Raw genomic sequence first — 26,925 nt, 5'->3', positions numbered from 1 at the left:
CACATCCTTGTCATGTTTCATAAATACTAGACCCAATGCCACCATGCACTTTATTGCCATTACCTGTTTTAGAGGACCCCATTTGAAGTCCCTCTTCCTCATGTTCAAGCATTGATTCCTTGCCAGAATCCATCACAAATGTTCAAAGTGCATTTCCTTCATGCCAAAGCATTAATCCCTTGTTAGAATCCCCCATTCATATCCAAAGTCTAACCCCATGTCAAGAGGATAATTTAGAGCATGAAGAAATGAGTCCTAAAGAAAATCAAGATCAAGAGCCTGAAACCTTATCATCCCATCCAATTGTTGACCAGGATCCCATTTCGCCAGATACTCGCAATGATTCACTTATTCCTGTCAATTCTATCCAAGAACACAATGTCCTTTCAAATCCCATTGACACTCCATTCCCCGAGCAAGATCAAGATATCCCAGTTTATCCAATCCCAAATGATCCCCTTCCATTTCATGAACAAAATGTCCTTTCAAATCCCATTGACATTCCACTTCCTGAGAAAGATCAAGATATCCTTTCCATCCTTTATGATGATCCCATTAAAAGTTAAGAGAAAAGCACCTTTAAAGAGGATTCCAATGATCTTCCTCCTTGTCAAGATCAAATTATTCCTTTAAATCCTCCACAAGATCCTTTTGTTCTTCCATCTCCTTGTCTTAACGCTCCATATACACTCCAAGATCTCATTCCTTTTGATGATCCCATTATTTCTCCCATTCCATCTCTTGAAGAGCCTATCATTGAACCATGTCCACTTCATGATCCTAATCCCTCTCATGATTCTAACGTGTCAGTGCAAGATGTTCATGAACCCTCGACATGCACAATGGGTTCTTCCACTTTGGTGAAATCCGATCCACTTCAAGATCTCATTATTTCTCTCATATCATATCCACCTCATAATGGACTCACATCTTCTTCCCAAAGAAAAGAGTATACTACAAGTCAAAATATTCATAAAGGCAAAGGAGTAGATCTCCATAAGAAAGAATCCCTGCATGTTAAAGAAGATCTTAAGGGTCATGTCTACACAACTCACTCTCAAGACGTTGGTATCCCTCCATCAAAATCAAAACATATCCCTTCCCCTTTATACTTTCCATCCATCTTAGTTCCTTATATCCCTTCGTCCTCTATGCAAGGTCAGCAAAGGCACACATCCTTGAGTAAATTTCATCAATCCAAAAGAAGTCCACTTCATTCCTATCCATCCATGCATTCCTTTCCCCCTCCAAGAAATTTGGATGCCAAGTATAAAAGTCATAAGTCTAGCAATCCACATGTATTCAAGGATCAATGTGTCCAATATAATCGACATGTCAAAACAAAGAACAATATGATCTATAAAGAAAAAAATATATCCAAAAGGCCACAAAGGCCCACTGAGAAAAATAAAGCAAATTTAAAATCTATATGGGTTCCTAAATCCCTTGTGCAAGCAATGCACTCCAAGGAACCACAAAAGCATGAAAAATCAAAAACCATGTGGATCCCTAAGCGGCTCCTTGAAGCACAAAAGCTTAAAGAAATATCCAACTTGGCATCCAAAGTTGCTATTCCTCCATCCAAACCTCTCAAATCTATTCCTTCATCACCTTCTTCATCCATTTTGGCCCCTTATGTCCCAAAATCCCAAGCTATTCCTCCATCCAAATCTCACAATCTGAGATCCATTTTTCCTCCATCAATCCATCACCCCTCAAGGTGTGTGCCAATGTTGATCTTGCCTTCATTTCTGTCCACTAAAGCACAATTCTTCCAATACCCTATCCATTATCCAATGCATATTTTCCATCCTTCGATCCCTTTGATCCCATCCTTTGCATAAATCCTTGCCTTAGTTTCATCTTATTTTCCATGTCCTTATCCTACCAACGTCTTTGAGCATGCTTTTAAAGGTTGTGATCCATTTTTTCAAGGCTACTATCCAAAAAAAAAAAAAAGACGCTTGAGTCCTTCTTCCATCCCCTATCATGTGTCCATCTTCTTTTGAAAAATCCAAAAAAAAAAAAAGGTGAAAAAACAAAAACAAAGAAAAAGAACAAAAAAGTAAAGAAAAAATGATTCGCCCACTGGTGAAAACCTGGCAAACAGGCGCCTTGGGCAAGTACCGTGATGAAAACCTGGCAAACATGCGTCATGCGTAATCTATGAACTTCTTGCACACCACACTTGGGGGTAGGTTTCCTCCTTCATATCCTATTGCCCTTCATTATCCTATCCTACCCCTGTCATTACCCTCCATATCCTATTGTCCCTCATGTCCAGTTTCTCTTTCCACCTTTGATCTTGACAAGGCTGAGGATCTTCATGAGAATCACGCATCTTGTTTGCAGCTTTTAGTCCATCATAGCTTTTGGTCATTTATCCATTTGCTTATTACAACTTTTCATCCATATTCCCTGTCTTATTGCAACTTTCTGCCACTATCCCTTAGCCTATCCCGACCCTCAGTCCATGTCCCTTATCCATTCTTGGTCTTGCTTATCCTATCCATATCTTATCACTATCCCTACATTCTTTTTCATTCCTTGATCTTTATCTGACATAAGGATACAAAATTTAAACATGGTTTCAAACATCTCTTGACATGTCCCTTATGCCATGTTCCTGCTTTACATTGTCATATCCAGTCGCTTGTCCCATTGTCTCTATAATAAAAAGCCTTTGTCTACCCTCTATCCACCAACATTTCAGAAAGCCTATTTATTCACCTGTCATATTCCTTGCCTTACTAGACACTGGGGGAAAAATCATAAAAATTGAAAAATGTCCAGAAATAATAAAAAAAATTGAAAAAAATCCTGAAAACATTCAAAAACATCAAAAAAATCAAATAATGTCCCGAAAAAATCCAAAAAAATCAAATAATGTCCTTAAAAAATCCAAAAAAATCAAATAACATCCTGAAATAATCCAAAAAAATCAAATAAGGTCCTGAAAAAACGAACAAAAAAATTGTAAAAATTCGAAAAGCATAACAAAATATATCCTCTTGGTGCATAAGACAGATCACTGAGTATACATCCAACGACACTCGCTTCAAACATTGTGCTTTAATGAAATCATGCAAAAACAGATGAACTTTTTCAATCAAACCAGACATTCAAATTGATCACAATTGTCCTATCAATCAAACATCAACATTAATATCATTCGTCCTTGGCACACTATCATGGGTCTTATACAGGGTGTGGTATACTCGAAACCAGATTGTGTCCTGTCTTAGACGGGGTACCGCATTCCCTGAAACCAGACAACATGATCGTCCTATCAACACTTTCAACTTTTGACAATGAAGATCAAGATGTTTGTTTGACTTGTTTTGAAATTAGCGAGTCTTATCATTTATTGATTTATCTTCGATCATGTTCCTATGTTGCTCGATGATGTCACTAAGTGATTTAGAGTGACTGGGATGGTTCATGGTCCCTTTCTTTTTGTTGTGATTGTTGTTTGTCTGCGATGTGTTTGTCTTTTGCAAAAAGTGTTGCATTTCAGCTCTGGCCTTCCATGCCATGATGCTATGCATCCATTTTGTGACATTAAAATAAAGGTTCTCACCTACAAAGTGCAATACTGAAAGCAAGTTTTTCTTCGTCTCTAACTGTCCTCTGTCTCATTTTCTTCTTACTAACATTTCTTTCGTCTGTTCGGATAGTCAGTTCGGTCTAGTGCTCCGATCTCCAAAAACATATGCTGCATCCTGCATCCATTTAGTTAGTACATTTTCCTTACATCAAACATCATATCAAGTATTTTATTCATTTCATATTATAAATGCATCAACAAATCAAAATGCATCCATACATGTTCCACAATAAACAGTGCATAAGTCATCCATACATGGAAAATAGCATATGTCATAACACATTGCATCCCATCATATAGATGCATATCATATCATATATCAAAATAATATCAGAGTACAAAATTGGACTGTCTGTCCTAAGTATGGCCCACAGGATGACTATATAATATCACCCTACATAATGTCCACTGACTGTCATCAGGAGCACGTGCCTCTGTCTCTGGGTGCTCCCTCTGTCCTCCTCATCCCTGCCATGTCTCAAGGATGATGTCCCTCCTGTCCCTGGTCCTAGCTGTGGTGGTCTCATAGGTCCACTCACCCCCATGCTGCTCAATGACCTCTGAGAGCGTGCCCTGCTCTCTGTCCTCGATCGTGCCCGATATGAAGTTGCTCTCTGCTCTGGTGGAATTGCACTCTCATATAGTGTCCTCCAATGGCGTATCTCCTCTCAGGTCTCTACCAACATCTGTGCCATCTCACGTGCACTGGCATCCTTAATCGACCCAATGTACTCAGTGACTCTCTATTCCTCTCGTTGTGCTTGAGCTACTGTTGTATCTCGAGCCGCTATGAGTCTGGCTATCTCTGCTCTAAACTGATCCTGCTCTGTCCTCAAGATGGCATTCTATCTCTCTAAAGTCGCAATGTGATCATGCTGACTCGCTATGGTCGCCCTGCACATCTCCATCTCCTCTATCCTCGCTGTCTCCGGCTCTATGGGTATATCCTGCAATGGCTCCTGATCACCTGAATCTGGCTCATGATCGTCATCCCTCTCATCATCTCCGTCCTCATCATCCCCCTCATCCTCATCCCCTTCCTCATCCTCCTCGTCCTCATCATCTCCCTCCTCCTCTCCTGCGAGTGGGAAGTCCTCCTGTCTCCTCGGTATCGGAATATCAGGATCTGTCAATGGCACTGGCCGTCGTCGTGCAAACCATCTCTCATACTCCTCTGTCATCCCGACGTCCTCCACATCTGATCTCCAATCCCACTGTCTCTACTGTAGCTGTGAGAAGTCAACATATGCTATGTGTGGCTGAATCATACTCCCCCACTAACTCGTCTCTCTGTGAGATCGGGCAAAGTGTGCAGTCCTCCTAGGTACATCCTGCCTCTTTCCAAACTGTCGTCTGACTCTCTCCGGAAGGTACATCTCAATCACTCTCTAGCGATTCACTGGTTGCCCAATCAGGTACCTCTCTTGTCTACAATACGATAGCTCATCACTATCATCTGACCATCCATGGAAATCATGATATGGCCTCCATGTGAACTCTCTCAATCTATCTAGCTCATGTCGCCAATATAATATGTATCCAAATGGACCCTGTCTCAGTGCTCCACCATAGCAGTACACATATGGTCGGTGTGGTAATACCTGTCTCTCTGCAATCGGTCGACATATGGCTATGTGCTCAAATGCCCATACCTGTAGCAGTGTGACTCCACAGCTCAAAGTCTGAACTCCCTGATATGCTATCTGATGCAGCTGAAAATATAGCATAGCAAGCACACATGGTCCCCATGCATACACTGTCCCCTCTGTCGCCATCCGCTCTAGCACTCTTCCCCATCCAATAGGGAACCCATGTCCTTGTCTGTCCCCTGCTAGTAGGCATGCTATCACCACGACTATCACCACATATCGTCAATCATAATCTAATGCCATGGTCTCCCAGCCAATCTCCCTCTCCACGATATCCAGATCATCTGCGTTGCACTCAAATAATTTGCACAAAGTGTGTCTCTCTGTCACTGGGTCATACTCTATCATCTCCCCATGAATCAGAATGCAGAGGATACGCCATACATCCTCTAGTGTCACAGTCGCCTCTCCAGTCGCCAGATGGAATGAGGAGGTCTCTGAATGCCATCGCTCTGCCAATGCGGTCAGTAGTCCTGTGTTTGCCCTAATCTTGGGCATGAATGTGATATAGTATATTCCAAGTCCTTCTAATGTATCTCTGTCCGTGCTCCTGAGTCTATGTCATAACATGAAGCAGTCAGATCGGTTCTCCCGCGTGATCAATGGATACTGTCGACTCTGCATCACAATTGGGGCACATTTTGTCAGTTTTAGGGTTTTCTCCTATGGGCTGCATTTCCTTGTTTCATGTCCAAATCAGGGTGTTTCTAATCTATTCTGACCTATTCTACCCTTATCCCCCCTTTTCGGATCATTTGCATGTTGTTTTTGACCAAAATTGAGTTCCCAGGGCACAACTGCGCCTGTGTTCTGTATCCTGCACCTGTGTTGCATTGAACTGCTCCTGTGTACCCTACACAAGCACAAAAGACATTACACAAGCGCAGGATTCGCCCTACACAAGCGCAGGAGTCCCTTTCTGCATCCCCTGTGGGCCCCGCAGTGTCCCGCAAGCAAGTCAAATTCATGAAATTGAAAATATGGGTTTTTGAGATGCATACCGCTGCTCCCGCGTCGTCCGATCGTCTGTAGGTACGTACACGTTCCTCGAGGTGATCTGCCCTTGAAATGTTCGCCATCTCTCTGCACGTGTCCTTTTCCAGAGCAACAAATCCTCCTCTTTGGCTAGTGCAAATGAGCAATTTTCACTCTCTTTGTCTCATTTATAGATCTTTGTTAGTGCATAGATGGACGTGCACTCTCTCCATCTTATGTTGGTCGCGGTCTTTTGCACCTTCAATTGCTTGTCCTTCATGCATCCGATCTCCGATTGTCCGTCTGTTTGCTCCTATCATGTTCTGTCATTCTTATCGATCAATTGGCCTCTTTTCTGGATGTTTCCGACCAATTCCTCGAGGGGGCATGCATATGTCATTGTTATTGTCTGGGGCATTTTCATTATTGTTCTTTGAAACAACGCTTGAAATCACATTGTCTCAAAGAGGGGCAAAATGTAGACACCTAAAAATGGTCAACGCTTGCGGAATCGTACTTTAACATTTACGCATTGCCTTATTTTAGGGTTTTTGCATCGCATTAACATTTCTCCTATGTCACGCACTTAGTCTTTATCATTTGCGAGCATCGAGTCCTTCTTTTGCATTCTTCAGTTGTCTCGCTTTCGAATTTGGTCTTGTCGACAACAATCTTCAGTCATGATTTTGGTCAATCTTATCCTATCGTATCAATGTGCAAGCTCATTTGTCATCATTTTGGACATTGTCAATCCTAATTAGGGTTTTGTCCTCTTATCAATCTTGTCGTTTTGCGATCGATTTGTCATCGATCGTTGTCCTCTTATCAATCTTGTCGTTTTGCGATCAATTTGTCATCGATCGTTGTCATTTTCAATCTTGTCATTTTGCGATCGATTTGTCATCGATCGTGGTCATTTTCAATCTTGTCGTTTTGCAATCTATTTTGTCATCGATCATTGTCATTTTTGTCATTTTGTGATCGATTTGACATCAATCGTCGTCCTTCTCAATCATGTCAATTTGGATCAATTAGTCATTGTTCCTCGTCAATTGGCGCATTTATCAATCAAATCATTTATCAATTCAAAATCATGATCAAATCGACATCAAATCAATCTTACATCAAGACCTAATTGTCATCCTTGCATTTCTAATTCATCTTCTAAGGTTTTATGATTTATTCATTTAATCTTGTTTGACATTTTCCCTCTAGGTTAAATAATTTATTTATTTATCCTAAGTCTTCTTGTCACAATTAAATATTTATTTAATTGGCTAATTAATTCTCCTTCTTCTTGTGAATTAATTAATGAATGAAAAATTGTTAATTAATTCACCTAATTTTCTAATTTCATCAATTTCTAATTTCCTAAATTCACCTAATTTTCTAATTTTCTAATTTCTTAATTTCAATTTCCACCTAATCAAATTTCTCTCTAGTCTTTCCCTATTTTTGTGCTTCGGTGGAAGCATGAATTTCTCATGCGTCATACTTTTGGCATAGCAAGATGTCATAAGCTTCTAGTCCTCTAACCTTTGCATTGGCAATATGTCATAATTCATGACATAGAAGGTGTCATAACCTTCTTCCTTCAACTCAATTGTGCCATTTTTGAAATCAATTGCCTCTAATATCAATTTCATGCTAATCTTGTCTTTTCTCCAATTTATCTATAAATTGGATGAGTTTCTTCAATCAAGACTAATCACTTTTTCGAATCACTTTGTCAAATCAATCACGCTTCGAGTATTGTTGCGCTACTATCTTGTCTACTTGCTTTCATCTCATGTGTATGCACTTGTAGGTGAGATCCACAAACAAAAGCTATTTGAAGAAGAAAGAAGGACAATGGAGCCACATGAAGGAGATATTCAAGTCTGCATTTGGTTTGCTAGTTTCCAATCTTGAATTGATGTCTTGTTTTCATGTCTTTATTGGATGTAATTAGGATTAATCATTGCATTTGAGCTTTTGTGATTGAGCTATGACTAATATTGATTTGCTTTGATGATTTCCGATTTCCTAGCTACACTAACTATATCTATCCGTTTTATTAATTTCCATACTTATGATAGAACTGCTCATTATGGATTGATTAATCCACCGTAGATATTTTATTTTAGATAAGGTGGTTTTATTTCCTTGACAATTAAATTTTTTTGATCTTTCAACCATAAAATTTAAAAAGATAAATATCTTTAATTTAAACTTGTACACCGTCAAGAATCGTCTATCATGAAGACCATACTAATTTGTTTCGTGTACTCCATCGAAACAAGTTTGATCATATAAAAGACAAAGGGGGCCACACTATCTACACAAGACATAGACGGGCCGGGAATTACCGGTAAATCTCGTCCTCTAGAATATACAAAGGTACAGTTTATTATTCAACTAATAGTTTATGATAAACAATTCAACAACATGTGGTCGAGGAAATCTCTGTTTCAATTACCTCGCAAGGATTTAAAAATTCCTTCAAAAAATAATCTCCACGCTTTATCAAATTCCCAAGTTATTTCTGAAACTGAAAATTTTATGAGGTTTGCAATTATGTCGTCCCTTCAACAGCGACACTGATTTTTTGGAGCAATCGCTGGATAGAAACAAAATTTACTCTTACGTATTCGTGAAAGTTCTCTCGTGATCGTCAGTTTTTCATTCATCATTCGCTTTCCAATTAACAATGGCACAACAGAAAGCTGAATCTCACTCTTTATCGTAGGCATTCTCTCATTCCAATGAATTGGGAGTACAAAGACCCGAATCGAAGTAGTATATCTTTGCTGAATTGGAAATACGAGAGCTGAATAATTCTTGACAATCTGGGACAGCTTCAAATTTCTAAGAATTTTTATCTGAAATAGTTGGGATAATTCGGGGCAATTGAGAAGATGGCAGTCCTACAGCCTCAAGTACTCGCAAATGCTCCTAAATTTCAACCAGCGGAAGCAAATAGGTTGTCTCGAACCGCAGACCTCAAAATGCGAGGGGTTAAACGCCAGTCGAGGGCCTTATGTAGGGGAAGATCGGGCGGCAGAAGTTGTGCAAGAAGAATTGAAGTTAGAGCAAAAGCGGAGACGACAGAGGTTGATCTATCGGGAGAGTCTGTTGCAGACGACTATTATGCTGTGCTTGGTGTGGTGCGATTTTATTCTTTTAAGTTCGCATTTAAAATTTTACATTATTTTTTCAATAATTTTGAAAATAATGTACTTTTATGAGCAGAATTTTAAATTGTCCTTCTGGTTATATATATATATATATATATATATATATATATATATATATATATATATATATATATATATGCATGTATATAAAATTGTGCATATTGATACAAAACTCAACCTGAAAAAATCTTTATTCGAACTCTTTGCAAAGTTGTGCATAACTTATGCAAACAGATATAATATAAAGGTTTTTCAAAGTTTGTATAAATAATACACCTCTTTAGAAAGAGCTCAATCTTTTTTAAATTTCTGCAGAATTTGTATACATAATACACAATTTTACAAATAGTTAATTATGAACTTTCCCTCTGTAGATTTTTGTTAATACACAATTTTGCAAAGTGTTTAGCTTTAGACATTGTTTTATCCTTTCACAATTTGAGGGTACTCATTCTCCTGCAAATATCAGTTCTGTTTCCATTTAGTTCTTTGAATGATTTCTCGCTTAGTTAAAAGAGATAAAATTATGAAAAATGGTATCCCGTTTTAGACTTACACTGTATTAAAAAGTTTAAAAAAAAATTGTTTTAGATAATGGTAGAAGAATTTTTTTTTCTTTTATTTGATATGAAATTTAAAATATAATATTTTTTTTTAAATTTCTAATTTTTAATTTATTCTGATTAATTAAAAAATCTCTCTTTTAATTTGCCATATCAAAGATTTTTGCTTTTATGATTTAAATAACTTCATGTATTTTTTATAATTTTAACAAAATGAGTCAGAACAGCTGCTCCGAGTCACTAATTGAAAGAAAATTTGGAGAAAAGATTTAATTGTTAATATTTATCTTTTAGTTCTCCCAGTCAATCTGAAAAAGATTTTTTGCTAATGTAGATTAAATACCTTTGTTTATATTTATAAAAAAATGATTGAGAACTGAGAATGGCTGCTCTCAGTGATTAATTGAGAGGGAATTTGAGGAAAGGATTTTAATTGTTATTATAATTATATTTGCACAATTATGAATATCTTGCTTATTGTCTTAGATATTTTAATGGAATAGATACTTGCATGTGTAATAACAATAAGCAAGATGATAGAGTTGTATACCAATGCTAAATGTCTTAGATAATGCCTCTATAGATCTTCTTTACTAAAATACTCAAAAAAGGATAAAAATATCTCAGGTAAAAAGCATCTTGGTCTCTATTCCATGGGTCGGTTGGTTAGTCACAATATAGCCTTTAACGGTCTACAATCAAACACGGTAAATAGAGGAAACTTGTTTGTTCTTGTGCTTCAAAAAGCACAGTGAAACGGTACCTTTAATCTTTTATGGAGATTCTACCTCCCTTATCTCCATGGAACCTTTGCTAGCTTCTGTTTTGCAAGCAGAAGCGAAAATCCCAGATAATTAAATATTGCAGAACAAGTTAAATGTAAAGAAATATTGAAGAATCGAAATGAAAAACAAAACAACACACAAGACACAAATTTACGTGGTAAAATTTTGACAAAATGTCAAGTAAACATCCGCTACTCTCTTACAGTCTAAATTTGCAAAACACAACAACAACAATTACACACATATGTCTTCATAGACAACATAGATATATACAGAAATTCTTCTAAATGCAACCTCCACCAACATAGAAATATCCCACTCAACTCCTTAAAAGAAAGTAGGAACTTTCTCATAAATAAAAAACTCCTTAAAAAAACGTAAGAACTTTCTCACAAAGAAGAAATGCTATTCTGAAGGTGAGAATTTCTCATTTCTACCATTTTATGTTTCTAATTGTTGTCATTATCTTGCAGCTTCTAATTCCAATATCTAAAGTAATTTCCAGTAGAAAGAATTAGAAAGCTCTAGATGCTCATAACGACAGACTCACTCTAGAAGGAAGATATGGCCTTTCTTTATATATGGAAATTAATTTCTATAATGGTGCAATCAAAGAAGTAGCTTTTTTAACTAACGCACTGCAATGTGTACTTGTGAGCAGCAACACTGGAAGCTGTACTTTTCTTACTCAAAAGTTTTATTGGTCCAAGGAAATAAACAGAAACCCTTATCTTTGTTGGGCATGTTGATATTTAAGGACCATCACATCTTATTGCATTGTCTTGATTGGATCTTTTTCAGATGCCAGATGCAACGCCAGGAGAGATCAAGAAAGCCTATTACAACTGTATGAAAGCTTGCCATCCAGATTTAAGTGGTAATGATGACGAGACAACAAATTTCTGTATGTTTGTTAATGAAGTTTATGAGGTAAGGTTTTTCTCCATAAAAAAATTAAAATTGATAGCAAATAATTATCTTAATTTTAAGCTCACGTTGTACTCTTCGTTGTTAAAATTATTTTAGTTGATTCCAGAAACTTTTATTACTCTGATTTTGTAATATTACCAAACGATTCATACGGAACAAAACTTACTGTACTTGCAGATATTGAGTGATCCTGTGCAGCGAAAGGTCTATGATGAAATACATGGGTATTCTTTGACGACAATTAATCCCTTTTTGGACGATTTTCAACCAATGGACCATGTATTTGTTGATGAATTCTGTTGTATAGGTAAAACATTATTTCTTTTTTAGAAGATATATGTGATAATGTTGCAGTTTTAAGACAAAGCGACCAGATGGTATTAAACTTTTACATCATCATGGTCATTCAGATTTTGCTGTACATCTCATTAAGAAGGATTTCTTTATGCATGCCAATAGGAAACAAACTTTCATGTGGCAAGTAACTAATATAAATACTAAAAAAATAAGATACTAAAACATGGATTCAAAATTCGAAACCGAAGAATCATAAGATCACAATCCTGTAACGTAATAGACCATTTCAAATATCTACCTCTTTTTGAGGGATTGAAAACTTCTTAAGAACAGTCTCATATTTTATTAACTTGCTGAATGCTATCCACAGGTTGTAAAAATTGTGCAAATATTGCTTGTAAAATATTTAACATTGAAGAAGATTTCGGACGGGCAAGAGCAGTTTGTCAATCAGGAAATCCTGACTTAGTTCAACAGGCTATTGATTCCTGGTATGTTTAACATCTTAGTTGCTTTTGGTTCCATGTATGTTGGTTCCAGGCTCTAATATAAATCATAAATTCATTTAGCTGTTTTATAAGTGGTTTTAAAATACCTCCTATTGAGATTTGGTTCTAGTTAAATTTTGATTTATTTGTTTTGAGTATATCATTCATATCACTGTAAGTCGATGTTCAGTTATCTTACTGGTAAGGCCTGTTCTGCTACATGGATTATTCTAGTTTATAATTGTTTTTTATGGTCAAATTCTTGGATGCTGCCTGGCATAACTGGAACTGAATCAATATATATATTTTTTATTATTTGTTTCTCTTTTGCTTTGGTCCTTGCAGTCTTGTCTTTGTTAAACCCTTGTGTGCATACACATTGTCTCTAAGTTCTAAGTATAAATCTGAAGGATATGCACCCTTAAGAAATTTTTATTTTGAATGGACAATTATATGTGAATAATCTACCATACAGTTTTAAATCCTGGACACAGAAGACTGAATGCCTGATATGGAAGCTATCTTTTCTATCTGAAAGAAATTACTTCTTGAATGAAATCTCTAGTTTTAGCTTTTGCAGAGAGTGTTTGTCATCCTACTCCACAGTATGTCTGTAATATGCTATGATTTAACCTCTCCTTAATTGTGCATGAATTACAATTTCTTTTCCCATGTGAAAAATAAAATTACAGAAAAGCTGTGGAACTGGTATGGATTAGTAATTACTTGGGGGCAATAAGGGCATACATTTACAAAGTATTGGTTCCATTCAATATTGCCAAGTACAAGTAGATCCCATTTCGTAGAAAGCCTGGCATTTGGCATGGAGCTGATAATACTCTCTTTGAAACTTTTCCCCTTCCAATCTTTTCTGAGCTAGTTCTCCAAACGGCAGTATATATATATTGTCAATCCATTTATACTGTTGCTGAATCACATTGGCCAGAAAGACTATACACTTATCCATGTTGGATTGTTCTATCTAACTGATGGTTTTGAAACCTATGAACTCCAATGTTACCACTCAGGAGTAAATCCTTAACCACCATGTCCTGTTTGCGATTCTCCTTAAACCCATGATTGTTTGTAGAAGCAACTTCAACCCCAGGCTGAGTGATAACAAATTGGGGTAAATATTAACTATTGTGATTCTAGAACTTGGTTATGGAATGGGTGCTCCTGCTAGCCTGGTTAAGGCCAGAGGCATAAATAGGGCCCAGGGCAATGGGGCATGCTCATTGGGGATTTCTTAGACTTGTGGGAATAGCCAGGGGCGCTGTTGTGACAGGAATCATATGACCAAGGACTTTGAACAATTGGACTTTCAAATGTTCCGAGGGTTAAACTTACAAAGTGAAGGATGACTGGTGGAATGCATAGGAGGAGAGTTTTCGTAACCCTATCAATGTATTTATTTATGGATGTGAAATCTCTTGATATATGCCAGCCATCTATCCATGTTGGTCACTAATGATCTCCACCAAATCACCGTCCTTAACTAAAATAAGCTGTTTGTCCTTCCCTTGACATCGTTTTAAATGCTGTTTTAAAATTTACCTCTGCATTTTGGATATAGAATTTTTTCTTTACCTCCAATGGTGAGATTTTTTGGTGGCAAAACCCATACAGTATTTGGCAGAAAGCTTTCTTCTTATTGAATAGGCAGCAAAGAGCACTTATGCAAGCCTTCATTCAAAATAATATTCTAGGTACATGGGTATGAATACTCCTGAGAATATGCGTAGGATTAAAAATTCTAATTGTAGATGGGTTCAAATTTGACTAAAGAGAGGCCTTGCGAAATCAGTGGCAGTGAAGATACATTTCATATTGTGGAATTCAGTCAAAGAATCTATGAGTGTGCAAAGTTGCTGTGAGTATGCTGCTTAGTTTGGTTTGACTGTCTTCATTGAAAATGTAACTAGTGGGAATAATTTCCTTTTGATTCCCATCTTCATTCCCATTGATTGTATCAAGGAATAGATGTCTGAAAGGCTTTTTAAAAGGCTTATATGTCCTTTGCTGATAGAAAACTCATTGTTCTGATACATGATGGAGCAATACAACAGTGAAGTTTCTCTGTTCAAAGATAAGGTATTCTGATTTAAAATTCAAATCAACTATGACATGTCCATAGGAACCTACAACCCACTTGGCTCTGGAGGAATACAGGACAATTTTGAGGGGGGTAAGTGGGTGAAAGTGTATATAATTGAAATGTAAGTGGGAAGAGGGCAATGGAGTATAAACATGGTATACTTAAATTGACGAGGGTTGACAATGGACACACATGAAAGTGAGAAAACTGGTGAGTGGGATGATGAAATTCCTTCATTAGGTAGGTGTAAGTTAAAAGGATGGTTAGTTTCCTAGTTAGGAGGATCTTAAAGGTGCTATGTGGGGACTTCAAAGTTCAAGTAGTAAAATAAATGTTGGGGCCAAGGGTCTCAGAGTCAATACAAGAGTAAGCGAGTATAGACCACCAAAGTTGGAGTAGATAAGAGTTGATTACAAGTATTGGTATGAGTGTTTTCTACAATAAAATAGGTAGTGGGGTGAATAAGAATAAAATACTTCTTTGGTCACAAGGAGCATTTACTTCGGGAGAAGTGGTTCTGCATTGGCAAGTGGGATGAGCCTTTCTAATTGTAAAGTGGGTGTGTTTTCATAATGACAGTACCACTCCACAGTGAAGGGGAAGTTATTGGACAAACTATGGCAATTTTGAAATAGACACAAAATATAAGGCTGGGTGGCATGACTTGTGATCTTGTAAGGCTGAACACGGTTAACATTAAAGGTGAATGGTTTCTTTAATTCCACCATTTTTCATGACCCAAGCAGAGAAATTGATCCTTCCCCTAAAGATTTGCAACTTTCATCCATGTTGCTGGTTAACTTTAATATTTTCCTATGATTTTGTTACTGATGGTGCAATCCAACATTATTCAGATGCTTAAGAATATTCAGAACTTGGTCAGCCAAAAATTCCATTCCTCGATAATTCTAAGTTTGTGGAAGGTGTCAAAGTATGGCTACCCTGAAGTCTGTTGATGTTGGGCTTGCTTAAAGATATTAGTAACTAGTTTGGAATCCGCTTCAATCATGAGATTGTGAAAAGCATGTTTCTCTCTTATGATTTTGTTGCTGATGGTGCAATTCAGCATTATGCAGATGGTTAAGAATATTCACAACTTGGTCAACCAAAATGTCCATTCCTAGATAATTCAAAGTCTGTGGAAGGTGTCAAAGTATGGCTACCCTGTGGCCTGTTGATGTTGGATTTGCTTAATGATATTAGTATCTAGTTTGGAATCTGCTTCAATCATGAGATTGTGAAAAGCATGTTCCTTGGCTAATTGAGATCTGATGTGAAGAGTAAGAACCTTAACAAAATTGTTGGCTTGAGATCCTGTTGCTTGGGAATAACAGGAAGGGCTTCAACATCTTCATCCTTGATAGCTTTTCTTATACCAGCAAACCTACGATTTATTTTTGAAGCCCCATTAAAATTCAATTTATAGAAATTGGAAGGAGGTGCAGTCGATTTATGTGGGCTAGAAATTTGAAATAGTAAGGCTTATAATAAAAATAGGATAGTCCAATTATTGGTTTGGTGGCAGTCAAACATACTGCCGGAGTTGTCCATACCTTGAGCTTTAGCTGTAAGAGGCTAAAGAAAGAGACTAGAGTGGTGCTTCAGACTTGGATTTTAATTTTCTTACTAATTTGACAAACATCTTGTTTGCTATTGTCAAGGATAATTGCATTGTGTTTCCTCAACATGGACTAGACTTATAGAGAACAAAACCAGGGATGATTTTGTACACAAACTTTAGGATTTCCATTTTAATCTACAATCCAGTCCATTTCTATGTATACTTTGTAAAATATTCTGGATTTGGAGGGGAGTGACCAACCAAGGTAGTCAGTTATTTCCAAAAATTGCAAGCATGTGGACATTTAAAAAAGAGAGGAGAAAGGGTTTTAATATCTTGAAGGGAGTGGACAAATATTGGGATCGATCGGGCCCCTTTTTTGAGGTTTAAGTTTACCAGGCATTAACAGCCATAGGATACCTTTGATTTTTGGCATGTGATAAGGGCCTATAAGGGACTCCATCTGCATCGTCCCAAGCACCTTTCTGTATTGAAGCACTTCATTAGCTGATGAGATAATGTACTCACCTTGTGGGTTGAAAGGTCATATTAAAATATCCTGCTCCAGGGAGTGGAAAATCAGTCTATTTGGTACTTGTTGAAGGAGATTGCTAACCTGAACTGAATGATGAAAATTGGCTTCGATTATTTTTCTGAGTTCCAAAATGCGTTATTGCTGTTCTTTTTGAGAATGTAATCAGTTGTCTGATGGAATCCTTGAGTTTGGAGATCATGCTGTAGTTCAAAAAGGAGGGGATTTGCTAATGGAGAAGATCATTTTAGCTGGATTTCTTGAAGAGGATTTTTTTTCCCATTTCCAACTTTCCATGTGAACTTTCTGGTAAGAACTTCTGAGTATTTTTCAAGGCACTTAGTAGTAGTTGAAAATTAAAGGCAGCAATTAGTGGAAAGGGTATAATCATATGTCTGAATGAGATATTTTCCTGTAATTAGGTTCCTTAGAGGAGAGATCAAACTGTACAATCGTCGCCATGCAACTTTAGTTGCAAGAGTTTGGCTGAGGATTTTAAAAACCTAAATATTAATGACATTATCCAGTTTGGTTTTGCAGACATTAGACTAAGAGACTAACGGGTGCTTAAATTGATCTTCCAAATCTTCCAACAAAAAATTCCTCTCGATATTTATTATTTGATCTTCAACTTATGTAGGGTAAGGTAAAAAATAAGTATAGAAATGGGAGTCGCTTGCAAGACAACTCTTAGTAGCTGAATTTTCCTAGGAAAGTCTAAAAAATGGTTGGCCCATCTTTTTAATTTTATTTGCATGTGGTTGAGGGTTCCTTTTTGTAGTTTTTCATTGTTATTGAAAAAAAAGGAAATCTCATATTCACAAAGGATGTGTCCCTCAAAGAATTCAAGTATTCTCAAATTGTCTCATTCTATTTGAACTAGTATATTGATAAGCTTATGTTGTATTTGATCTTACTTCTCTGTTGTCTGGGTGCCAAATGAAATTTAGATAGAAATGAAACATAGAATAATGAGTAACTCTTTAAGGATAAGATGTCCATGTATCTGTCTTCTGAGTTAATCTCCAAAATTTTGCTATCTTCTTAGTCATTAGAATAAATAGAAAAGGGTTCATTGGGACACCTTGCTGAAGGTCTTGAGTGGAAGAGAAGTGCCCTGTGTCGCCATTTAATTGGTTACAGAGAAAGAGGGACTTTGAATCTAGCTACTAATCCAAATGATTATTGGCTGATTACATCTATCAAAAGCTTTAGGCATATCAAGCTTGATTAGGAGATCATCACTTTGTTGCATTTTACAGGAGCAAATTTTCGACAGAATTGGTGTTGTTAGTAATCTGCCTCTTGGCAAAGGCAAGGTTTCAGAGATTGGCTTGGCACTAATCATTTAAGCCTTATTGTAATTATATTATACAGGTTTATAAACCATTTTGCACAATGCAATTGTGTTATTGTTTTCCATTTTGTCTGCTTGAGCAATCTTGGGAATAATGGCTAGCTTAGTTGCCTTCGTTTTCTTGAATTTTTTTATTGCACCTTGATTCCTCAATCAAAGGCTAATAAATCACCTTTGGTACAATCTCAGTAGGTTTGATAGAATATGGCTGGATATCCTTCTAGTTTTGATGCTTTATTTGGATGAAAGGTGAAGGCATTGACCTTTAGTTCTTTTTCCCTAACTAGCCATAGCATTGTGCTATTTTCTTTTTCAGCTATGAGTTTAAGGATGCCTTAAAAAATTCCTTCCAAGATCTAGTTTTTCTCAATGTTACCTTAACTTTCCAGGACGGGTGGACATGTCCCCAAGTCCCTGATTTTTCAAGCCAATTTTGAGGACAGCTAGGGGACAACAAAGGGTACAACTATATAAAATATAGCAAAAATGTAAAATATATAAGGAAATTTGAAATGTTCATACGAAAACATGGATAAAGCATGCATATATACATTATATTCATATGAAAACATGGATAAAGCATGCATATATACATTATAGGACCTTAACATATAACATTTGTGTTCAGGAATCAAAATTCACTGTCGATACTCAATATGCATTCCGAATTCAGAATTCATTGTCAATATGCATGTGATATTAAAAAATAACATACAAGTTATAAACTTATAACAAAATGCCTAAAGGCTGCACTGCTTCCATATAGTTTCATTTTCAATTACGATATGAAAATACAAAAAAAACAAAGTACACTACTGTCCTTAATTTGCATCTCCCAACATTGCATCAAAATCAGAGTCCTCCTTTGTGTCATTGAGGAATGTCCCCTTCCTAGCCAATTGAAATGGTGTACTTTAGCCTATTTAGTTGGTGACCATAGGCTAATGAGTTACGGTTAGGGAACCTTGGAGGTAGTTTATCCAGCGGTTTGATAGTATTGATGGTTAGTTGAGATCCCATCATTATTATGAGCATAATGCCCTTTTCTGGAGTTATTTTGGGTTAGTCTTCCAATACTTATTATTTTCAATAAGTCAATTTCAAGCACCAACTGCTAGGATTATTATTTTTAGTATTGTCTGTGGATTCAGTTTTGATGACTATCTCAGCTTTTTATATAGTCTGGTGGTTTTAAATGAAATAGCAATAAGTTATCAATTAATAAAGTTAAATTAAAGATTTAACTTCATCGTTATTTTAATTTAATAAAGGACTATAAGGGGCCAGTTATAGAGTGAAGTTGATTTATTTTACATGTATGGGGCCCTTTATATTTAGTGCTATATTGGATGATTAAAAAAAGGTGACTTTAATCAAATAAGAAGCAAAATTGAAAGGGGTCGATTTGGTTGGGAGAGATAAAAGTAAATTTGTGGATTAAATTTGTCATGTTGACTTCGATATTTGATATTATCATTTCTTTTGGAGGAGATTGCTCTTCTTTGGTTTTTGAGGATGAAATGTAATATCTCAGAGTGGGATTTACCTTAATTTAGTTCTGAGACAACCATTCCAACTTAAAGTGAGGATGGTAATAATATGATTTTATCAAATATGAGGACATTTCATTATAATATTTAACTTAAAATTCAAGAACGGTTCAGAAAGGAGAGCTTATCTTGATAGCTTTCTTTGATTTGACAACGGTATTATGTTGATAAACTTTCCCTCTCGCCTCCTAATTATGAAGCACCAACTCCCCCCAAAATGAGGCACCAACCTCAATACAAAATTCTACTAACAATTACTTCTCCCATCTGCTATAATGCACAGAATAAATCTGCCACAATATATCCACAATTTTACTACAAACTACTCTTTATCTTTGCTACAACCTGATCAGAATATCCTCTTGTAATCTGCAACAAGTCTCCTTATAGTCTTCTCTTTAATTCTCAAATAATCTTCATACCTTCTCCTTTTTCAAATCTGGTATGTATATATTTATTAATTAGTTCTCCCTTGCTTCTCCACCTCCAATCCTTAATATATATTATTTTATGAATGAGACATATCTCTTCGTGAGAGGTGGTGTCTCTTCCTTGCTAAATTGCACCTTTTGACAATTGAATATTTGACTCTTAGTAATCGCACCTTATGTGGATAACTAATTGCTGCTTTTGATAATTCTTTTCTTTAATTTTGTTGTTCACGATGAGTTAGACTTTATCGCTGTGCCATTTGACTTGTCCTCTATCATATTAGTTACTGTTTTCTATGAGGTCGCCTTTTATGGAGTCGGCTATTAATTCCTTAATCGCATCTTTTCACCAAGTAATCACCGTTTATGCAAGTATCTTGTGTTAGACCAGTTGGCACATTACTCAAAGCTTGTAGCAGCTATTCGCATCCTTGAAAGGAGTCACACTAAAACTAATGTTTGGCTCTTAACAAATACATGCCGTCTGATCATATTCTTCAGTCAAAGTCATTGTCTTTAACATAACTTTATAGAGTATAATCACCGCTTATTTAATGGTAATAATTCCTGTTCATTGTCTTCAAACTTGGTCACGTCGTTTCTGTGTGTATGTTTTGCTTTACCTTGCAATTATGAATTCTTTGCAAAGGCCTTGCAAATAGTGAGTCTGAGTATCAAAACTTTCTGAGGCTTGGTTAGAATTATTTTCTATTGCTACCTTTGCCTTTAATATCTTTCGATTGTATTAAGATTGCTTTGTATTGCTTGGATCGTAGTTGGTATATTCATCAAAGAAGTGTTGTCATGGGAGTCAAAACTAATAAGTTTTAAGTTAAATTTCACTGACTTGTTCAACGATTTATTGGCCTCTGGCCTTTAATAATCAGTAGGGTTATTACAATTCCCTTCTCTATTTTCTTTATGCTAATTGACCCCTTCACAATACCAATGGTGAGAAAATGCCACAGCCACGTTGGCCGGTATAATTCACAAAAAGATTTAATCTGACCAACTTTGAAAGCCACAATCCTCCAAACAATATCTGTTGAAGAAGTCGACCAGTCTTGAATGTATTATGTAACTAAGTTGAGATCTTTAATTTAAACTTCAATATTATGTTCATACTTCTTTCATAGCCACATTGTTTCTCTTATTTAGAAACCAACTCCCTTTCATCATTCATAGCACTTGCCTTTGTGCTCATTCCCAAAGTCTCTTGTAACTTTCCAAGTATAGTCAAATGACTTCGGTGAAGACTCCTTTGACATCAATTATAACAATCTTGATATCAATGACAAACAATTCCAACAATCTGTAAAGATACAAGGAGCTTTCTCAATATTAACAATACTTGACGGAGTCTTGTTTGGGGACATCACATAAAATTCCTTGCAAGCGGCATTCTCCACGTTATTGAGAGATATAAGGAGAATTTCTTGGTGTTTTCATACAGGAAACACAATTGGGCTCATTTGTAATTCAGATTTCTAGTATTGAGAGGGTTTGCATTGCACATTTGGTCAGGAAGGGCTGGTTTTGGGGAGTTTTTTCTATTGTACACATACCCTAGCTTGGTGGTACATCCTCTTGAGTTGGTCTGTACCATTTATTGTTGGCCGCACTTCATGAGTAGGCTATACCATTCCAAGGAGGGACGCGAGGACATTGTAGGCAGATCATTGGCTATTGGAGGCGATTTGCGAAGGATTTTGTAGGGATTTGATGCATTACTATCTATCCTCTTCATGCTGTCCAAGCTGGAAGCTATCTTGCTAGGCCTCTAGGGTTTGGAGCCTTGTATTTGTTGTCGGACCTCTTGCATTGTACAAAATTTCTTTCATCTGCCGCATGTATAGATTCTCCTCTGCTATACGGATTCAACATGTACGGAGTTCCACCTGTGCGATTTCCTTCACCAAGTCCGTACAATGCTACCTTCACCACCTTGTGCCTGATATGTACGAAGATGATCTATCGTACGGATTGCACAATGTACGTGGAATGCACAACTTTGTGCAGTGCTCCTTCGTACGGATTACGCTTCAGACTTCTCTTCCATCATACAGATTTTGGCCTCCTCTTTGTCGTGTACGAACGATATTGCTTGCTCGTGTGCCCTTTGCTTGTGTGGCCATACAAATTTCCTACCTTCTTCACTCTGTCACGATCGTACGGATTGTTTGCTTCTTCTTCTAGTTGTACGATTTTGTCTGATGGGGTCCAGGATGAGTTGGGTGTTGTGGAGTAGTTTCTGGCCGATGTGGAGGCCGGTACCCGGAGGATGGTTGCCTCGGTTTAGGACTTGGCTCTGGGGAAGACATATGAGGTAGTAGAGCATCTGATTGCCTTTGCTACAAGAGGGTGCAGTGAGGAATTTGCCAGGTGTTTTGACTCCAGGGGATGGTCTGCGACTGAGACGCTTGCCATGCTGGAGGCATGGAGGTGTCCCGAGCCAGTTGGGGAGAGCAAGACGCACGTATGCTCAGGAGGGTTGAGTAGGCATTTCGGGACGAATATTATGAGCTCCAACGTGTTGACGTGGCTAAAATCATATTGCTACAACTCTATCCGGCCAACGCAGAATAGAATGTTCTTGTTGAGTATCTGTTGACGTGTCTGACATCGCATTACTATGACTCCATTTGGCCAACGCAGAATAGAATACTAAGAATCCTATCCTCTCTTGAAATAAGGAAATCCCTAGTGCTGTTTTCAATTGATCAATGGGGATTACCTCAATGTATCGGTTATCAGGTCTTGACTGCAGGATAGCTTAGCGGTTTGATGTGTTTTGCTGGAAACACAAAGGGGACTTAAGGTTAGACGGACGGCTTCGAGCGAGTTCCCTAAAGTTTAACAGTCCTATATCATTTGATTTCACTTGGATTGATATTATCTCAGCTTGACCGTATGGTTTCTTCTTGATAAAAAAGGGGGAAAAAGGAAAGGGGAAAAGAGATAGAGAATATCTAATTAATTTATCTAAGATAACATATTCAGGAAAACAGACATAAACCTCAAAAAAACCAGATTTAACATTATCAGCTAATAAAGCACAATGTTGTAAAATCTAGTGCAATCTTCAAAGGGAGTTGAATTTTCATGCTACTAAACATAAATGCAGAATTTGACATCCATTCACTTGATGTTTAACAACCGAACTAAGCACACAAATGGGTTCAGACTAACCATGCAGGGGGAGTGTAATGTCCCTACTAGTTAGAGATCACTGTCCTGCAAAACAAATTGTTAGAATACAACATATATATATATATATATCGGTATAAACCATCTTTTGATTTGCAATCTATCTTTAATACTAAATTAACATAATCATAATTTTTATCTAACAAAAAGGATATGAATGCCATATGAAAGTATGTCCTTAGGCGGCCGTGAGGCTCGCCCTCTTGGAACCCCTTCCAAGATGTCCTTAGAGGCCGTGAAGCTCGCCCTCTTGGAACCCCTTGGTTCCAAGCCCTCCAGGAAATCGAAGATGAGTTTGAATCCTGTCTTGGGTGTAACCTCTTACACCCAAGCCATCCAAGGAAGACCCTTGTCTATTCCTTGCCTTGGGTGATGCCTTCATCATCCAATTCCTCAGAGGGGATTGGCCAGATCCGCCTCTTGTTCATTGAACCTAATCAACCAAGCCATACATATGCATATCAATGTTCAATATATTCCTATCTATTTATTAATATGTATTCAATAACATCTATTTATGCATATTTATCACATATGTTTACACATATCTCTTAACATGTTCATTAGCATATTTATACATATTAATTAACGTATGAAAATCATTCATTAACATATAAATTAAAATATTCCTTAACATATTTATGCGTATTAATTACATTCGTTAACATATATATTAAATATGTATTAATTTCATTCGTTACATATATATTAAAACATTCATTCCTTACTGTATATATTAGAACGTTAATTACTTATATTCCATATTACATACAATAAGTAACCAGTAACATATATATAAAATATTAATTTATTACTTACCTATTATGTTCGCAGCAGTAGTGGTTCCTCTAACTGCAATTTTTCCTTACCCTTCTCCGTTCCTCTCCTTTTCTCCGAATGAATGATTTGATTTGTCTTATATAACTCTTCACAATTGAATGGTTGTGCTCTTTGAGAGCTAAAGAGCATGCTTCGTTACGGGATCATGTCACTTCATTATTCCAATCACACCTCTTGTTTACTATTGTTATTATATAATCCATTATCGGACTCCATTAAAATCGCATGATTGGTTGTTATGTTTAACGGATGGTAATTAGTTATCATGAGGTCTCCTTGGTATTAATTTCCTTTGTTAACATAAAAATGATCTCTGTTAAGGATAAGGCAGATTATCAAAGGTTTATGCCTTAGTCTTGAATGATTGCCTTCGATAATTATTTACCACGGGTATCTCTTGCAGTCTTACGTAGCTTTGAAGGATCATAAACTCTCCGTCTAGTCTTCAAGGTAATTTATTATCGATTCTCATCTATAATCATATCTTGTTTAGGATATGTCATTCGTTGATACTTATTATGGTCGTTGACTAATTCTGGTCTTCTTTTTATCAAATGTTATCTTCTATGCTTGTATCAAATATTAATATCACTGCTATCTTTATTGATCCAACTGTCACCTTTGTTTTCTCATATAAATATAAGAGATTAATGATTTTAATGAATCACCACCAAAAGGTCATCATCACCATAATTGTATGGTTTGTATTTTCACTTGGAAGGATTCTTATACTTTTGCAAGGGAGACCATTCTGACATGCGTCAAATCTGGTCTGCCCCAAGTTTATCATTTGATATGCTGGCAACAACAATCAAACTCAAGGAACCGGTGAGAACTTTTTATTTGTGTTTTGTAATAATGTAATATTGTATAATTTATATTATTAATTGATGAATATGTAATTAATATTAATATTTAATAAATATAAATTATATATTGAATCTTGTATATTATTATTAATATCTTATTTAGTTCATTCTATTCATCTATTTGTTTATATATATATATTTATATTTATATTTATATTTATATTTTTTTATATTTTTAATTGTATTATTATTAATTATAAAATTCTATTTTAGAATGGCAATATCATATTTTGATTGTTTAGATGGGGACATCACAGGGAGTGACAATCAACCAATCCTTAATGGTATGAACACCAAGGTTTCTATCAAATATTATCTTAAAAATACTATCTGAAAACAAAAGGCATAACAAGAAATATTAAATGGTGAAGAAGGAGACCATGCACTCACAAAGAAATGAAACAACTTTAATTTCCATTAATTCTGCATGAATTTCGCTAGGGTTTCAGCAACAATCTTTAGACTTCTTACAAAAATAAGGGGAAACCAACCCCTTTAAATAGAGCTTCAAATTTAGATGAATGGCCAAGATCAAAACAAAACAAGTGGCCCAGATTCATCCATACAACATAGTACCCATGCCCATAAATAGGAGGCAAAATATCAACAACCACCCAAGGAGAAATAAATACCTAAAAAGGCGATTAATAACTACCAAAAAGCAGCTCAAAAAGTGTACATGCACGGAGCTCAAAATTTACAACTGACTTGGCAGTTAGAAATGAACTTTATGGCCAAAAAGTGCTTTTTTATATTTTAAAAGAATTCTGCACTTTATGAAGGCACTTTTTCCTTTTCTGCTGTGTTGGTAAACAGATTTGTTGCTTTAAGAAACTTTCTTGAAAAACTCTGTTTTGCCCTGTAATTAGCAACAAAGCGTTCACAACAGTTGAAGAATCACAAAGAAATGGTAATTCTTCTCTGCATTTGAGAGGGGCAGCTCCCTCGTATAATGGGGGTATTTGGATTTTTCAAAAATTTAAAGAACGAACAATAAAGAAAGATTGAACGCCATATAAGGTATGAATCTAGATTAAAATAAATTCCATATAATCAAGTTTGAGATACCACAACTTGAAATAAACTTCTTCACATTCAATGTTAAAGGGAAAGCATTAGGTAATCATCAATTAAACATAAGAACATTGATGATAACCCATGAGAATAAGTTGAACACACATCCAAATTGATCTCTATTGCTTAAATGCTTGAATAACACTATCCAAGTCTCTTATACAAAGCTTGTGAAAAAGTGGAATCCCCTCACATTGAATAATAATGAGGTATATATAGGTGAAGTGGTAACCACCCGAGGTAACTACCCTAACCACCTTTATAACTACTTTATAACTTCCTCAACTACTTGAAATAACTTCCTCAACTTTGGGAAAAATAACTACTTAGAATAACTACCCAAAATGAGAACTTAGGATAACTACCTCATATGAAAAGAGCCAAGATTATCTTTTATTACAATACAGAAATAGAGATGAGAGAAAGGAAACTCGATCACTTGTGTTTTTCTAAATTTCTCATTTTCATGCATTCCACGAGATAAGATTTCTTTTGAGCCATTCTATAAAGTTAGTCCTCATTGTATACAATATATAAATAACTTTAAAACTTGATGTGATGACATTCTTTAAAATACTTTGTCGGCTTTTGCATGTAGGTCGACCGGAGCACTTCTAATTGCGATGTGAGACAAACGGCATCACCAAAATACAAATAGAAGCAATATCATCGATGGCTAAGGAGAAACAATATCGCCTAAGGTGGCGGAATACACATTGCACTTTCTTAAACTCTTATCAACATATTCACATTGCGCAGCAATAACAATCATGTGCTGAGAATGACAACCATTTCTTTAAGATTATTTCGATCAAACTGTTTATTTCACCGTGCATACAATCAATCAAAAACCACAAAAGAGCGCTATCCCATGTCACAGGTCAACATTTCACATCAAGTTTGAAGTAAAACTGCGTATACATGACAATCTATAGA

General features: G+C 36.3%; 1 protein-coding gene across 1 annotated transcript in view; it reads left to right on the top strand.

The window, feature by feature from the left end:
• Nucleotides 1–8,655: 8,655 nt before the first annotated feature.
• Nucleotides 8,656–26,925, top strand: part of LOC131034284 (chaperone protein dnaJ C76, chloroplastic) — a 227,455-nt gene continuing 209,185 nt past the window's right edge. Inside the window, exons 1-4 of the mRNA XM_057965730.2 lie at nt 8,656–9,377; nt 11,557–11,685; nt 11,863–11,992; nt 12,353–12,473. Of these exons, the coding sequence (XP_057821713.2) occupies nt 9,129–9,377; nt 11,557–11,685; nt 11,863–11,992; nt 12,353–12,473 (629 nt within the window). The 5' untranslated portion in view covers nt 8,656–9,128. The remainder of the gene's footprint in view (nt 9,378–11,556; nt 11,686–11,862; nt 11,993–12,352; nt 12,474–26,925) is intronic.

Source organism: Cryptomeria japonica, chromosome 3 (genome assembly GCF_030272615.1).
Source record: "Cryptomeria japonica chromosome 3, Sugi_1.0, whole genome shotgun sequence".
NCBI lineage: Eukaryota > Viridiplantae > Streptophyta > Pinopsida > Cupressales > Cupressaceae > Cryptomeria > Cryptomeria japonica.
This window is presented reverse-complemented; position numbering and strand designations above follow the sequence as displayed.